At 38.1% G+C, this 16,899-nt stretch overlaps 3 protein-coding genes across 3 annotated transcripts; 2 read left to right on the forward strand and 1 right to left on the reverse strand.

Annotated features, from left to right (window-relative positions):
* The first annotated feature begins 574 nt into the window (after positions 1-574).
* Positions 575-6,722, forward strand: vps36 (vacuolar protein sorting 36 homolog). The gene is made up of 14 exons (XM_014003225.1): positions 575-718; positions 921-989; positions 1,421-1,491; positions 1,874-1,988; positions 2,110-2,199; positions 2,674-2,760; positions 3,169-3,201; positions 3,373-3,450; positions 3,594-3,728; positions 3,834-3,899; positions 3,986-4,050; positions 5,264-5,348; positions 5,429-5,505; positions 5,623-6,722. Exons 1-14 carry the CDS (start codon positions 623-625, stop codon positions 5,702-5,704), a joined length of 1,149 nt encoding a protein of 382 aa, XP_013858679.1. The 5' UTR covers positions 575-622; the 3' UTR covers positions 5,705-6,722.
* A 111-nt stretch (positions 6,723-6,833) lies between these two features.
* thsd1 (thrombospondin, type I, domain containing 1) lies at positions 6,834-13,832 on the forward strand. Its single transcript, XM_014003224.1, has 8 exons — positions 6,834-7,150; positions 8,104-8,218; positions 8,680-9,074; positions 9,169-9,796; positions 10,808-10,969; positions 11,108-11,516; positions 12,377-12,914; positions 13,001-13,832. The coding sequence occupies exons 2-8, from the start codon at positions 8,170-8,172 to the stop codon at positions 13,661-13,663; spliced, it is 2,844 nt and encodes a 947-aa protein (XP_013858678.1). The 5' UTR covers positions 6,834-7,150; positions 8,104-8,169; the 3' UTR covers positions 13,664-13,832.
* Positions 13,833-14,239: 407 nt separating this feature from the next.
* On the reverse strand, positions 14,240-16,857 carry fgl1b (fibrinogen like 1B). Its single transcript, XM_014003226.1, has 9 exons — positions 16,231-16,857; positions 16,068-16,160; positions 15,696-15,948; positions 15,435-15,594; positions 15,244-15,341; positions 15,051-15,139; positions 14,858-14,983; positions 14,704-14,768; positions 14,240-14,578 (listed from the first exon to the last, which is right to left on the reverse strand). The coding sequence occupies exons 1-9, from the start codon at positions 16,234-16,236 to the stop codon at positions 14,398-14,400; spliced, it is 1,071 nt and encodes a 356-aa protein (XP_013858680.1). The 5' UTR covers positions 16,237-16,857; the 3' UTR covers positions 14,240-14,397.
* Positions 16,858-16,899: the final 42 nt, after the last annotated feature.

Genomic DNA, 16,899 nt, shown 5'->3' on the forward strand with positions numbered 1-16,899 from the left:
GATTAGTATATTGATGCAATAAATTATTTAAATACAGCATGGTCCTTAAAGGCTTTGACACATTTACTTTTCCGACAGAAAACTATTATTAATGTCTAAAGAGAAAAGCCTGCAGTGTAAAAACCTGTCCGCACCAGTTTCAGCTGCAGCTAACAACAAGCTAGCGTGCTACGGTCACTTCAATTCTAATCACAACGCGACAAAAACACTTCAAAAAATGCTTGAAATATTTTTCATCGTAGGAAATTCATGCTTGATTTAAGTATGTTACGGGCAAAACAATAAAAGAGACTAGGGCGTTTAAAAATTCATTAAAATTTAAATACAACGTGAAAGAGAAAACAAGTGYAGCTACCTTGGAACATCAACAACGAAAGGACCCGTGTAGTAGGACAAACACACTTCTGTCGGGAAAAAAAAAGAAAATAATAAAATTACAATTAATTAAATAACATGTATAGAAAAAAGTCAAGCAAAACAATTAAAACTCGAAATAAACTGACTGTTGCCTATTTTATATTTTACATGTTGTGTTGAGTTATTTCTTTACAGGCAAATCCTGAACAGCTTACAGGAAGTAAATATACAAGCGTTTGAGACCAAGGGTTTTGCACAAGTAAAAATGGATCGGTTTTCGTGGTCAAATGGACTTTTAGAAATAAATGAAACATTAGTGATCCAGCAGCGAGGTGTCAGACTGTATGATGGKGATGATAAGGTATAGTTTTGTTTAATTATACGGATTTTAAGGTGATGACAACATGGTTAGCACTTAGCAGTGACACTCCGAGAAATCACAAGCAAGCACCTTTTGCGAATAAAAATCACTGAACCTTTTAGGACATTGTATATTTGTTATTGTTAAGCTATTGGTACTCGGCGAACTGTATTTTTGTTAACATTTTCTGTGTTTATAACAGCCAAAACTGGATGTTGGACTTGCGTTGTTGAGCACCCATCGGCTGATGTGGAGGGATATTAAGAATCATGTAAGCAAACAGTAAACATCAATACAACAATATACAGTTCATTTGGGGAGAAAAAAAATCCTATTTGAATTTGTTAATTCTTACCTCAGACGGCATTTCAGTGTCGTAGTTTAGAAATGCAAAATGATGTAGAGAATAGTTTACTACTGACTTGTACATTTGTGTCTTCTTTATTAWATTGTTACTTAATTTGACATGTTTTAAGCATCATAGCATCAGGCTGCCACAGACTATAAATCTAAATGATTATGCATGACAACACATTCATCATTCACAGGATGACTGACTTACTTTTTATTATTGTGCATTGTGAGGGGTCAGTTTTTTTCTTAGTAATATCCAATCTGAAGAAACCATTTAATCATAACGAAATTGTTTCATAATTGTAAGAACACTGCAATTTATTTTGACTTTTTGAAACTGTTTTAAAGGAGTACTGCCTGTCCATGCCGCTGTCTCTAATCATTTTCTTTGAGGAGCAGGCTGCAGGAATAGGAAAGAGGTATGTCGCTCATGTGGTGTAAACATGGATGAGGTTTTGCATGCAAGCAGYACGTGAATTTTTGAAACATTTGAAACATAATTCAGTAATGAATGTTTTGAGAAGCTGTGTAAGAATTAGGTTTCTATTTATTCAGCTGGCTTCACTTGTAAACTCCTGAAATTTGGGACTTTGGATCTTGTTGTATCTGGTAGTTGGAGGGAGGAGATTACCTTCARATGGTGAGGTTAAATGTTTGAAAAAAGCAAACTGAAGGACCAAAGTTAATTAGTTTTTTAAAGTTGAATCAGTACTTCTAAAGTCTGTGCTATTGTTTATGAAGAAAGATTTTCCCAAGGATAAAATTAAACTATTGATTTTTGTTGTTTTTTTTAATCCGAAGTGCAAAAATAGTTATCCATCTGCATCCTCCTCCTGGCAATAAGGAGCCTGGTCCCTTACAGAACAGCAAATACTCCTACATCAAGCTGTCTTTTAAGGAACATGGGCAGATTGAGGTATTCATTCATAAACACAAAGCTGAAAAGTTTTTTTTTTTCCTCTTTACGTTTAGCTTTTCTTCTTTGTTGTTTCATTTGTTATCACCTGGACAAATTAGTGGCTTTTTTATTAATACAGTTTTACAGGAGACTAACAGAGGAAATGACTCAGAGAAGATGGGAAAACACACCAGCTTCACAACCCATCTCTACCGGAGCTGGGTCTCAGGTATGGTCCTGTGAAACTCTTCCTGTTTTCATTGTGATCACTTTTTTTTGCTTTGCTTTTTTTTTTTTTTTTACAGATTACATAAAATAAAAGGGGATTGTTTTACCATCAAACTGTACCCCTTGAATGCCTAAACAGCACTTTTTGTGAGTTTTGTGCTCACCTTGAAGTTTACTTGCAGTTTAAACTCTGCTCCACTAGATGGCAGTGTTTGTACTGTATTATAAACTCACCAAGCATCAAATTAATTTTCCTCAGCAGCTAAATAATTTTTTGCACTGTCTGGTAAAAACATATCTGCATTAAGTTATTTATCTCCAAACAAAATTACTTGTTTTCTCTTTTCTAGATTCGGTTAAGGCTTAAAACTACAAAGCGTTTTGTTTACGCTGTTTGTGTTCGTTGTCTTTTGAAAGTCGTTACAACTTTATAAATTTTGACTGTAACCCTGTGTTCTTTTTAAMAACTGTGTAGGCAGGAAGGACACGAGCCGTGGGGATTGTCGGCATTGAAAGGAAGATAGAGGAGAAGAGGAAAGAAACAGACAAAAACATTTCTGAGGTATACGGAGGAGTGCAACTGTGGTGGTGTTGGTCAGACTTTAAAGTGTATTATTGGAGAAAGCTAATGTCGTGTAATAATGCTTCACTTATCAAGATGACTGTRGTTTAGTTTAGAAATTTCTACAAAACATTTTGATTTCTCTTGTATTTTTATTCGGCCAAAAATAATGTATGAATAAAAAATAATTTTGGTGTTGGATTGTGCATAAATTTAAACCAGTAGCAAGCATAAAACATAAATATTTTGAAATTTAAAGTGCATAAGTTTAAAATACAAGGTTTTTGAACTACGAAGGAAATATTCCAACATCAACTAGACAAAAATGATAAAAATGTAATAGCTAAAGCAAAACGTCTGTAGTTTTCCTAACTGTATAACATTAACCCTTTAGCYTCTTGTTTTCAGGCTTTTGAGGACCTCAGTAAGCTGATGGTGAAGGTAAAGGATGCTTTCATTTTACTGTAAATTATAGGACAAGAATTAAAAAATTTTTAAGGTACAAATTACAGTTTGTCTGCTGAAAGTTATACTAAATGATCGCTTACACTTTAAGAGCATTAAATACCCTTTAACGCTGAGGGATTTGTTAAATGATTGTCTTACCAACAGGCTAAAGAGATGGTGGAGTTGTCCAGATCCATCGCCACCAAGATCAAAGACAAGCAGGGAGACATAACAGAGGATGAGGTAAGAGCTGAACCCAGTGGGGTTATTATTTATAAAAGTCTACAATCTTTGTACATGTGATGCTTTTTTTGTAAATTATTTACCCCTAATTTCCACAAAGTAGCTTGATACTTTTTTAATCATAGATTATTTTTGTTTTATAGACAATTCGGTTTAAGTCCTACCTCTTGAGCATGGGTATTGCTAATCCCGTTACCAGAGAAACRCACGGATCGGGCACACATTACCACATGCAGCTGGCCAAGCAGTTGGGAGATATGCTGCAGGCTCCTTTAGAGGTGTGTGTGGATGAAACCAATTTAAGTGCTTTTAAATTTTTTTTATTTATTTATTTACTTTTTGAAGTTCTCTTGCTTTCTCGCTGCTGCTTCCTTCTCTCTCAGGAGCGTGGGGGTATGATGGCTCTCACAGAGGTTTACTGTCTCGTCAACCGAGCCAGAGGCATGGAGGTGATGCTCACATGATGAAGATATACAGCATGTTACYGCTGATTCATTCATTGTTTATTGTGTTGTTGTTTTTTTTCCCCCTTTAGCTTTTATCTCCAGAAGATTTGTTAAATGCGTGCAAAATGTTTGAGTCGCTGAAGCTGCCTCTGAGGTGAGTAGTGGTGATCTCTGCGTGGTTGTAAAGCCGGCTGTGTGTTTGTGAAACGGGACGAGGCCGGGGCCTGCAGGCTCGCAGAGAGAGGCCGGGCTCTTCCTGCCAGGCTTCCTGTTGTGGGAAAAGGGTGTCCAGACTTCCGCAGCTGTCATTTCCTGTCACTTCCCAAGGTTTTAGAAAAACACTGACCTCTCTTGTCGCAATGAGCACATAAATATTGAATCTAAATCAAACAATGAAWTGTTTATCTGGAACTTTATTTATAATCACGTTTTCTTTTCTGCATTATAATGTTTTTATTTAGGCTGTGAAATTAATCGAGTTAACTGATTAATTTTAGTGCTGCATGGGCATAGATTAAAAATTTTAATCGCGATTAATCGCAGTTAAAATTTACAATCCCTTTACTTTGGCTGAATATGTAGGTTTGTATATTGCAATGCACTCAGTGCATGCCAGGTCATGTTTGTAAATGAGAAGTGGTTCTCAAACGGTTTACCTGGATGAATAAAGGTTAAATAAATAAAATAAATTTAAAAACTCCATGGGTAACACATTATGAAAACAGTTTTTTTTTCTTTTTATCTTCTTATGGCTTATTTTATTTTATTTATTTATGTTTTGCTGACAACTGTGACCTTAGTATCTATCTTTCATTCCTCATGTAGTACTCATTAGGAATTAAAATCCTTAATCCTTAATCATTTGACAGCCCTAGTTTTTATATAGTTGTTGTTTGGAAGCAGTGGCAGCTAGCTGTGGCACTTCCTGCATGTGCATCATATTTCTGCCAGACTAACTGTGTGATGCCAAACTGACAGGACAGTAAAGGTTTAGTTTGTATGTTTTTGTTTTTAATGGATTTTTTTTAATACTACAGCAGTTCACTATGGGCTTGGCCCCGCTCTGACTAGCCATTAGCTCGTCAATTCATTCATTCAATACTCAACTACTTTTCTCCAAACTAAGGTTTTTCAAAAAATCTCTGAAGGGATATACATGAAAAAACTAAAATCAGACAATTATTTCAGCACATTTGCGTTATTCAGGTGGTCTGTGTCGAACTTTAATGGTTAAATGTGTGTGTTTTTATAATGTGTTGAGCGTTGCCTGTCGATTTTCACGTGTTTTGTTTTATGGATCATTTCCAGTTGTTAGACTCAGATAACCATGACTTTCTTTTCCTTCACGTGTCTTGTCTCTTGTGTAGGCTGCGTGTGTTTGACAGCGGCGTGATGGTGGTCCAGCTGCAGTCGCACAGCGAAGAGGAAATGATCGCCTCTGCTTTGGATAGTGTAAGCTTTAACCGTAACTAATAAACAAMACCTGTTCCACCAACTGTTGAAATCGACTTTTTTTCTTTCCTCATTCTCAGGTGTCAGAAAAAGGCTCTCTGACAGCAGAGGAGTTTGCCAAGCTCCTGGGTCTCTCTGTTCTTCTCTCTAAAGAACGGTAGGTTAGCGCAAAATGCTAATCGTTTCTTTTGAACCAGAACATYGTTAAAACATTATTAAAATGAAGTTTTTCATTGTATTATCTGTTTTTTTTCTTGTTTCTTTTAATCCCCAGGTTATTGCTGGCTGAGAAGGTGGGCCACCTGTGTAGAGATGACTCAGTTGAGGGTTTGAGATTCTACGTAAACCTGTTTTGATCTGTTGACATATTTGTTGGACTACAACTTTGCTGTAGCACCTCTACAGACAGACAATGTTCAGACGTGTTCACCAGGGTGTCTGTTGATGCTTATCCTGTATCARAATCCATCATTGTGTTTATAATTGTACTAAACRTAGATTCCCCTCATTCTTTTAAACCAGTGTATTCTGTTACAAACACTCCCAGTCACTGTTTTTGGATAAAATTTCAATTAAAAAATAGTGATTTTCTTTAATAAATTATTAAAGTCTGAAACTTGTCCTCTTTATCTTGTCTTTTAAACAAATCTAAATGTAAAAGGCTCCAGCTTTAGTATTTTATTGGTCCTTTGGTTCTGCTCATCGAAATTAGTCCTTTCTGTTTTAATAAAATGATTATTTAAATAAATGAATATAAAAATGTGATTAGGTTAGCATGTTGTAAAAATATCAAATGATGTTTACACAGAATTGAATTGTTCTTTATCGCTGTGGACTGAAATGCTCTGTAACCTGTGTTTCATCTCCTGGGATGCTTCCTGTTTTTCTTTTTTTTTTTTTTGCTAAAGGAAAAATGAAGGGTCTGTAGAGCTGATTAGATTACTCTGCCATGTGGTTCTCTGCTTAACTCAGTTGGTCCAGGGAATCTTGAGAACCGAGCTGAAGCAAGTCGAAATATAATAGTCGTGTATGATTCAGAGGTTTTTTATTATTATTATTTTCTGTGCAAAATGGCTTTGAGTTTTGAAATCATCTGACAGTCCAGTGTTGCATTATTTTATCACCATTCTGAATGTTTTAGTGTTGTAGTGTGTCTTAAAGTTCAGCTATGTTTGCTTCATATCGCTGATTTATAGCAAAATTATAGGACTACTGAGGAAGGGCTTTGTGGGAGAATGACCCAAATATTTGATGGTACCTTGGCATCCTGCCATAAAATAGACACGAATATTTTTTTTATAAGTAAAATGTCAGCCTTTTGTAAAGATATGGCATTGAGTATGCAAATTAAAGATTTCTATTGTTGCATWTTAATTTTAGTCCTCTTTCTTTGGCACCTGCTGAGGCGTTTAATGACCTGTGTGTTTGTTGGGGAAAACTGCTATCATCTTGAATTGGTATCTTTTGAGCCAAGATAAGAATTCAAAAATATCGACAACTATTTAAATTTATTTGCAGCACTTCTTTAACTTTTCACTAGATGTATTTTAAATGAAATTGCGAAACAAAAATGACAGAGTTGATGTGGAAATTACGTCCACCCATGTAAACAACTGAGCGGATTTTCAGGGCACGCGCGCCTAAGATGCGTGCGCGCACCCCTGGTCTTTCGGACGCTGCGTGTTGGCGAAATGTTTTTGGTGTTTATTTGAAGAAAAATGTCCTGCTCGTACGTGGAACTACTATTGCGGCCGCTGTTTCGTTCAAAAAACTATAAAGAAATAATGCGTAAGATAAGACGTGTAAGTACAATATCATTATTTATTACGACCACTAGATGGTAGGCTACTTGTAATTTCATGATTTGCTGGCAAATTTTTGTTTTTGTTTACATTATGTAGACGCTATATTTATTCACACTTTTAGAGTTTTTAATTGGGCACATGCTAATCATAAAATTAGGTTTATTCTGTTTTGTTGGGATTTTACTCAGTTTTTGTGCTGTTCTCACTGCGAGCAATGGATTTAATTTGACCCCAGCTGAGTTTATCTATCTATCTATCATCTATCATCTATCTATCTATTGTTTTGATGGAGTTTGAACTAATTCAATTGGTCATGGTCAAGATTTCTGATATAATTTACAGGTAGCAGCTCCTMTCTGGAGCTGAATAAGAAGTCAACATCATTTCCACCCCTAAAAATATTTCTTATAACCATAAAATGAGAAACAAAACGAGCTGAAATGTCTAATAAAAGCATTCTTTTTACAGCATATTTTTAAAATACTGTATGATGGAGCATACTTCTGGATGCATGAAAAGACTAGATCTGTTTGCATTATGATTATTTATTTTGCTTTATTTTAATTATAGTCCCCTCATCTTAAGAAATTAGTGGCACTATCGTTAATGAGTTTATTTTCTGTGAAAACTTCAAAATCTATGGTAGAACCAACAAATTGTATACAAATTTGTTTCTTTGTTGTGAACAAAGCCCGTCAAAGGAATGTCAGCAGTGTGACGACAACAACTCCTTGAGCCCATTGTGAGGATGGAAGGAAGAGGAGGACACRCCTAAAAAAAAATCCAGAAAACGTGTTTACCGTTTCATACTATGATCTTCCTGTTCTTCAACCCTCAGAAGAAAGAACACACTTCTTCCATGCTTTTAATTTTTCTGTTTGAGAATGCTRCTTTTGTAAATTATTGAAATTTTTTTTTCAAAAACTTGCTGTTTGCCCTCTGATTTATAGAGGTGAGGGATGTCGGGATAAGACGGTCATGTGGTGTAGAAGAAAGAAGAGGAACATAACATCGGAATGCCACAGGCTGTCTCACTGCTGTCCCTCCTGCTGCTTGTAGGATATGGTGAGAAACAAGAAGTGTTGTCTTGATTAAAGTTCCTAATTTTCAAGAAAATACAATCCAAAGAAGAAAGCATAAATATATATGCTGTAGTACATCTTGTAGAATTGTCATACTTACTTAATAGCTCCTAAAATAATGTACTAATTAGACTACATATACTTATTTGCAAAACTTATATAATTCAGATGTTTAATTTATTTTCTGCCTTATATTTTCTAATTATTGTCTGCTAATTGTAGCAGTGTTGTGCAGAATTTTTTTATGTTATTGCATATCTTTTGGAGAATTTTCTTTAAAATGTGAAAAAGATCAGCTCAAAAATAAAAGCTTCTAATTATTTTTCCACATTCTATTTAAACAGTTTTACATACATTACCTGTTGGTTCGATGTCTGGTGTCAGAAATCAATATGGTATCATAACTTTCTAATAATTTGTCTTTTTTTAATCTCATTCTTGTAGTTTTTGCAGGGCTCAGTATCTGGCCTTCCTTCCACGTAGCCCTCAGCAATGGCAGTGTATTTGTGGACTTCAACACAAAATCCAACGGCAGCACCATCCGCAACATGACCCTCTCTCTGGTCAACATGGAGACCAACACCACGGTTCTAACCAGGACCCTTGACCGCAGTCATCTGGTTGGAAGGGTGGAGTTCGATTGTTCCTGCTTCCTGTATGCGGGAACTTTCCGGTTTCTGCTGAGGCAGACCAGCATCACAGAGGTTAATCACGCTAACAGAACGGACGGCACCAGCACAGAGAGCTCGACCTGGTGGTGGAGTTCTGAGCTACAAGTGCAGTGGCCCACCTTTCATATTGCTGTGGAGAGAGCAGGAAACCACTCAGGATCTTTTCAGGTAGATTAATTATATATATTTTTAAATTTAACACATCATTTTGGGTTTACTACACAGTAACACAACAAAGATTGATGCATTATTCTCTCCTCAGGTTGGGATATCTACAAATGAACAGTTTCAGGCATGCTCCAGTGACATCAACTCTGCACTCTTCTTAGAAGTGAGCTACATGGAGTACAACCAGATAGGAAGAAACACCTTTGACAAAGTTCGAGCTCGCACAAGGAAAGAAATCAAACCCCTCCATTCCCAGAGYGTTGAGCTGTCCTGTGCATTCCCATTCACTGAGAAGGACTTTATAAAAGTGGCTCTGACATCTCCTCATACACCACAAGAAGTGAAGAGCTCTGGACCTCTCTACCTGTCTCGCATTTTCTCTTATAAGCTGCTGGTGGAAAATGCCAACGCTTACAAGAGCGGCTGTGAGGGAACGATGACTGTTAAAATGGTTACGCCACCGTGTGCTCACGTCAGCGGGAAGGTGTCGCTGCACAGTGATGCGGGTGCTGCTGGAAGAGGCGTCGCTGCCTCCGCAGTGATGGAGGAACCTTCTCCTCCTCCTCTGGCCTTCAACTGGCTGACTCAGGGAGAGAATGAGACTGAGTTTAACTGCTCCGTGTTTTACCCGGGAAAAAACAAGTACTGCTTTCGCTTTTTTTTCAACTTCAGCCGCTCCCCTAGCCCAGCACAGACATGTCTGGTAGTTTACAGGAGTGCAGGTGAGATCTAATAGATGGATACTTTAAAGTGCCTGTGACATCATCGAATTCAAAAAGTCAAAGAAAACACATTTTTTAATATATGAAACCTTGCATAAAACGTGATTTTACCCATTTTGTCACATAAATGGCATATTTTATTTTGAACTTGGCACAGCCAAAGTGCAACAGGAAGTGACATCAAAGGGGAACTTTTTAAGAAATAGAACTCTGCAATCTTTGTTTATTGAAACAATATTATTTGAACTCTGACTCGTCTTCATCTATCTCTGATAGTGACTCAAAATAATCTAAAGAAACATCAGATTCTTCTCTACASTTCGTGTCGTTAGCTATTTTATCAATGTTCCATGCAGACATTCCCCTTTGACATCACTTCCTGTTCCTTCACATGCAAATACCTAAACAACTGTTCATCTCAGCAGTGGGAAATTGTTTCTGCAATATGCTAATAATGTTATTTTTCCTGTAATGCCTTTATATTTATTTTAAAAAGTTTGTGTCATAGGCACTTTAATATTTGGTAGCTGCATAACGTATAAGTGTTTTACTTACTTAGTTACTCTGTAACTCAGTATTGTCAGGGAAGGAAWGGTTGCCGCTAAAGATTACGGCTCAAGCTGAAAATTTTAGATGGACAAGTCTTCTGTTGTTGACATATTTTAATTCATTTGTAAACAAAAGGTGTCTGCACTGCTATACAATCATCATAAACCCCTCTATCAAACTGGAATGGAGTGAAAGAGGGGCTTGTGGAGTCACAATAAGGGGGGATACAGACCAAAGCATTGCAGTTCCACTTTAAATAGACCCCAACCGAAGAATTTAAAAACATGATATGTCTCCTTTAAATAATCCCCAGCATTGCATCGAGCATTAATGGTAAAAGCCACAGTCTTTCCTGATAATGTTGCTTAATGTTAGAGGGCAGGTTAAAATGAAGCGACACACAAGTACGGCTTATAAAAGACTAACATGTCTGCTCTTTTCATCTTCTCATTGTAAACACAGAATCTTGGGGTCCCTGGCAGCCGTGGAGCGTGTGCAGCGTGAGCTGTGGGGATGGGGTGAGGGAGCGAGTGCGCGAGTGTTTACTGCCCTCGGGTGCACGAGGGATGCAATGCACAGGGATGGTGAAGGAGCAGTCTGTGTGCTCACTGGAGGACTGCAACGGTCAGTTTCTTCACAGTCGAACTTTTTTTTAACTTTTAATTATTTAGAAGTATATTCAATACACTAAAACTATTCTTTTTCACTTTACGAGACCTTTTAGCAAAAAGTGGATGCTAATTGTTTATCTTCACTCCTCAGTGTTATCTTCTCCTTCTCCATCTTTCTCCCCCGTACCTGTTGGAGTCAAACCCCTTGATGGAAACATGATTGTTGTGGTGGGTATTTTCCTCTGCTTGGCTGTGATCGCGGCTACCGTTGTGGTGACTGTGTGGAAAAAGCTCTGCCGCACGCCTCAGTGCAGCTCGGCTCATAGAGGTTCCATGCATTCYGCTGGGGGGCGCAAGCTTTCAGACGAGGCCTCCATCTGTGGCCACAGTCTCCAAAGGCCCAGCTTGTGCGACGGCCATGGCCCRTCAGGGGACATCGGTTCTCAGAAAGACAGGCCCGCCTTCGGAWCTCAGCCTCTCACGCCACAGGTGCTGCCGCTTTCACCGGATTCAGAAAGGTTGTCTCCTACAGGCCAGAAGGTTTTACCAACAATATTTGGGTATGTTTAAATGTTTATTTACTTTAAATGTTGCAAAATGTGGTACCACTTTATAATAAGGCTCCCCTTATAGATGGCTTATGAATAGTTTATAGATAGGCTATTGATTCATCTGTAAACACTATAAATCATTAATAAATGTTTATTATGGATTAATTAATGACAGGAAAGAGACAAAACTGTCTGGTTTCTCACCAAATAGTGAGCCAAATCTGTTTGTGTACATATTACTAGGTTTATAAGCGCAATTATGTATTGGAAACACACATTTAAAAAATGATATTGAACTATTACTTATACATATTAACAACTGTCAAAGGGAGCCTGATTGTAAAATGTAAGACAGTAGGTACACTATTTATTAATGACTAATAAACTTGTATAAATGCCRTAAAGGAGCCTTATTGTAAAGTGTAAAACRGTATACTATTTATAAGGCTCTGTTATGACATTATTATTATTATACTGTGCAACACTTTACAATAAGGCTCCTTTTGATTACTATGGATATGTATAATGTGGTAATACAGTACAATTTTATATGTAAAATATGTGTTTTCAATAAATTATTGTGCTTACAAGGTATTAAACTGGTCTGAAATGTTTAATAAGCACATTTAGATGTGATATATACATGAACACATTTGGCTCACTGTTTGGCAAGAAATCTGACAGTTTTGTCTCTTTCCCGTCCTTAATTAATAAATAAACACTTATTAACAATTTATAAAGTGTTTACAGATTAATTAATAACTTATCTATAAACTATTTATAAGCCATATATGAGGGGAGCCTTATTGTAAGGGGGTACCCAAAATGTATTTGATCATTACCCAGCCTTGACAAGAGTGTCTGTGCAGGTACCGGTTGGCACAGCAACAGTTAAAAGAGATGAAGAAGAAGGGGTTAAAAGAGGCCACGCAGCTGTACCATGTCTCCTCAAGCCCTGTCCATGACACCTTAGAAGCATCTGCCTCACCCACTACCTCCTCTTTTCCCACGCCGACAGGACTTGCTCATTCTGCCCTTCCTTCTGATCTCAAGGACAATGTTAACCAGAATCAACTTTGCATTGCTACTCCTTTATCAGAGCTGTCACCGCAGACCTCAAAAGTTACATCAGACAGACTGAGTCCCAGAGTGGAGCTTCTTTTAGGCCCGCCTGTCCCTGCTCATTCCAGCGGGAGGAGCTCTAATTGGCGAGAACGCACTGCGGATTGGGTGGAAATGGTCGAGAGGAGTGGATTAGCAGGCCTAGGAGGAGGAGGAGACGCTTCATCAGGAAACACCTACCATAAGAATCCAAACTTCAGGCGCACCTCAAGTTTTAATGACACCAAACCCCAGCTGATGTCCTCAGCTCAGGCCAGACAGTTCAGAGAAAGAAGCATGACCCAGGTCAACTGTGCACCTTTAATTACTGTATATTATTTAGCTGTATTCAGTTTATAGTCAAGATTAACATGTGGTCACTTGTTGTTCAGGTGGGATCTCGGACGCTTCCAGAAGGAAGTTGTTGGACCGGCAGAGGATGGGAGAGACAGCCACATCGTTCATACCCCATTCCAGAGCACGCAGTCTCAGAGTGGGCTAAAGCCAGACCCCAGGCAAACGACCAGAAGAAGCCCTGGATAGAAACAGCAGCTCCTTTACACAATAATCAACTCAAACACACAGGGACAAACACAAATAGCTTATCAACACCTGAAAAACTTGCTGAAACAAACTTCAGGGGCACTGCAGAAAGGAAAAAGTCTGGTGAGCCAGAAGGTGGACGTGGAGAATCAGTCTCAGGGATCGGAGGTCCACCCTCAGGATTTCCCAGATCTCATGAAGTGAACAAACTGAATGTGGATCGAGCTGAACAGAACTGGAACCGCCGTGGTCCGTCACCTATCCAAAGAAACATGCTGGCTCGGAAACTGAAAGAGGCTCAGTCCTGCTCGGGAGTCAAAGGGCGCAAGCGCAGCGCCAGCTTCGGTGTGTTGACGTCTTCTCAGCAAAGGAAAGACTGGTGCCACTCTCTACCAAAGTCTCGAATCTACAACAGTGGTGTCTCTCCCTACAGTTTAAGCGAGGCAGAACAGAGGATGCTGGACTTGGATCTCTCACCAGTATTTGTACAGGAAGAGGAAAAGAATACATGAGAGGAACCAGTAACATTTTTCAACACTCTTCTAATAATCTATGTATCCACATAGCAGTTAATAATATATGATAATGTTACATATTCCTATTTGAAGATATTCAAAGTTTTAGGAAACTCTTTTTCAGTTTGTTTTGAATTCTCTTTTTAAATGAAAACTTTGCAAATCAGTGTATTTTTTATATATATTTCTTCTCTGCTCACCACTGTTAAACTCTTTAACAAAATCTCTTTAACATGATTTTATACCTTCATCATGTCATGTCTTTGACAGTATTTAATAAGCCTAAATGAAGGGGTTCTTCTACTTTAAATTTGTTGTTTCAATCGACCTGTAAAGTCCCACCTTGCATAGTGAGAACCATGATCTATAGTTTATGGCAGGGGTGCCCAAACTAACCAGGGGAACTGCTGGCGGGCCAAATCAAATAGCTTGGCASCACGTTGGGCACCTCTGGTTTATGATAAAGCCAACTATTGAGTGCATTTAAAATATAAAATATGCATAGGTTAGCTCTGTATTGAAAATTTAAGCATGTTTGAGAATGATAAAATATGAACATTTGTGAGGCAAAAAGGCTGAAATCCTGCTGGTTTTAATGTTGCAGTCTATACTTAAAGAAAGAAAAGGTTACATTTTAGCTGATTTTTATAACAAATTTAAAAAATGAAACAAAGAGGAGCAATGATAATTTAAAAGCCAGAGCGTTTCTTCGTTTTAAGACCTGATGCTTTTCAAATGTCCCCTGCTCCACTTCCCACGGTGTCCAAGAAAACCAAGGGGCGCACCTTTATGGTGGTGTGTCTAAGAGAATACCACAAGCCTTTCCATGTCCCCCACACCACACCGTTGTCGTACTCAGCCTTGTACTTCCCTTTGCGGTAGTACTTTCCATTCAGGTTGGCTGCGTGACACCTGCAGTTAAAAGAGCAACATTAGAAATAAATTCAGTACAGAACCACAGACTTTGTCACAATAGTGTCTGTGGAAAAATCAACCGTGAATGAAGAAAAATTAATATACGTGTTTAAAGTTCTTACCTATTGAACCACCAACCTGCCTTGTTCTCCTGGGCACAGCTTCCCTGAAGAAATCTGTCATTATCCTGTCAGTTGCAATCAAGWTATCACAATCCTCCTATGCACACAGTCTAGAGATAATAGCATATTAAATTTTGATAGGGGGAGTAATAACCTGATCTCTGGTGCTGAACTGCATTCCACTGAGACAGGACGACCACTGCTCCACCCTYCCCCCACCACCAGTCATCGCATCCCCAGCTTGACCACTGTACTGCCCATATTTGAGGCGATACTTATCCTGGAATAAGAGAACATGGTTTGCTGAAATGGTCATTTTAAGCATTTTTTTCTTACTTTCTTCTTACAGCCTCAATGGTGATCCGGAAGTTCTCGTAAAATGCGTAACTTTTGAGTCCTTCCCAGTCCATGAGATCAATCTTCACCAGGTTTCTACCTGCAGGGGGGGATAATACCAATAGACATGATGTGTTGTTAATTATAGTAACACATGAAAGGTAATATTAGATTTTATGTGAAAAATTATTAGGATTACATGACCTTCTGAAAGAAGAGAATATATACGCTCATTCCCCAACCAAAACTCATCATTCCACAGCTTGAAATCACCAAAACCRTCTCTGTAGTCCACCCAGTCTCTACAAAGATATGTTCATATTTGATCAGCTGTGCTAACTTTACAAGCTTAATACAAGTTTACATGGCCTAYCATTTCTGCTCAGGTACAATACCTGTCAAAGTCGACTTTTCCATGTCGACGTCTTTGAAAAACTGTCCACCCTCCTCCGTCCTCCATATCACAGTAGACTAAAAATGGCTCCTCGTGGGATTTGGGTTTGATGCGGTAGAAACCGCTTGGTGGTCTCAGTCTGTCAAACAGTTCAGAACAGTCTAGAAAAATAGCATCAGAAAGCAGAATGTTTTTGGCAAACATCTTTCAYATTCCACACCAAAAAGACTGCAGAAAGCTTGAGCCAAAGCCCGATTCTTACCTCTGTCATGAACAATTAAATTACCAGCTGGTGAAAGTGTTTTAGTGAGGTTCTGATTCAGACCGTCCTGGTTTCTAACAGAGGCTCGGTCGATTTCAAGATCACTGTCGAGCGTACGTTGCAACGGTCTGAAGTGTTTGTGAATCTGCAGGTGCTCAACCTGCCAAGTCGTGATCACAAGTTCGTTCTCCAGCTTCTTTATGCTGCTTTTGAGAGCTGCCACCTCTGACGCACACATGTCTTCTGCTTTTAACTAGAAATAGACATCTTAAAGTTATGAAGTTTCTCTGTTTTGTCGCTGTAATTTACTTAAGCTGCTTCAGCTTCGAATGTCAATGCAAAAAAAACCAAGTAAAAGCAGATGCTACATACGTTAAGTTGTGCAGAAAAAGCTGGGCTGACCAGGTACAACAATGGCAGCASTGGTATGATATTCCGGAAAAGCTTCCTTGCTGCAGTATTTGTCTAAAATCACAAATATAACATAACTGACATTATTTTACAACTTGTGAAAATAAGATCGCCTCAAACCTACCTTCATTTTGCAATGCTTCACTCTTGTTTTCCTCAGGTTGTGTGTTCTCCTCTAACGTGTCAGTATTATTTATAGGCCAGGTCAGTTCTGCATGGTCCACATTAGATGATTCAGAAGGGAACAATTTTTTTTCCAAATAGTGAACTCAGACTGATTTATGTTCTTTGCTTGGCATTGCATGGCAGTGGATAGCTGATCCCAGAGCAGGTCAGATTATTTTTGTTATAAAGTACTGAGAGGACCTCATTCTTCACATACTCTACCAACAGAGCTGTCAGTGGGAACTTTTGAAACTTAAAACAGTTGGTTTTGCCAATAATCAGATTTTACAAAAGTTATGGTACGCTCTAAAAAATGTTTTGTTGGCTCAACTTTAAAAAATGTTGCAACAATGTCCACTCAGCTTTTTAAGTTACCAACATTGCTTATATCCAACATGTAACTGGTTTGGTTTAGCAAACCAGCATGATTTACTTTGATCTGAGATTAAAGTCAGATTTTTTCCCCCCCAGTGGCCCTGATCATCTTTCATAAYAGTTTCTGTTGTTGAGTGATGAAAATGTGTGCTGAAACATTTAAAAGGAGATTAATTAATTAATTAAAAATAATTATTTAATTAATTTGTGATGCTCTGACTTTTAAAAATAATTAGCCAACTCCTATAGACCA

This window comes from Austrofundulus limnaeus, unplaced genomic scaffold (assembly GCF_001266775.1).
Source record: "Austrofundulus limnaeus strain Quisiro unplaced genomic scaffold, Austrofundulus_limnaeus-1.0 Scaffold17, whole genome shotgun sequence".
Classification (NCBI taxonomy): domain Eukaryota; kingdom Metazoa; phylum Chordata; class Actinopteri; order Cyprinodontiformes; family Rivulidae; genus Austrofundulus; species Austrofundulus limnaeus.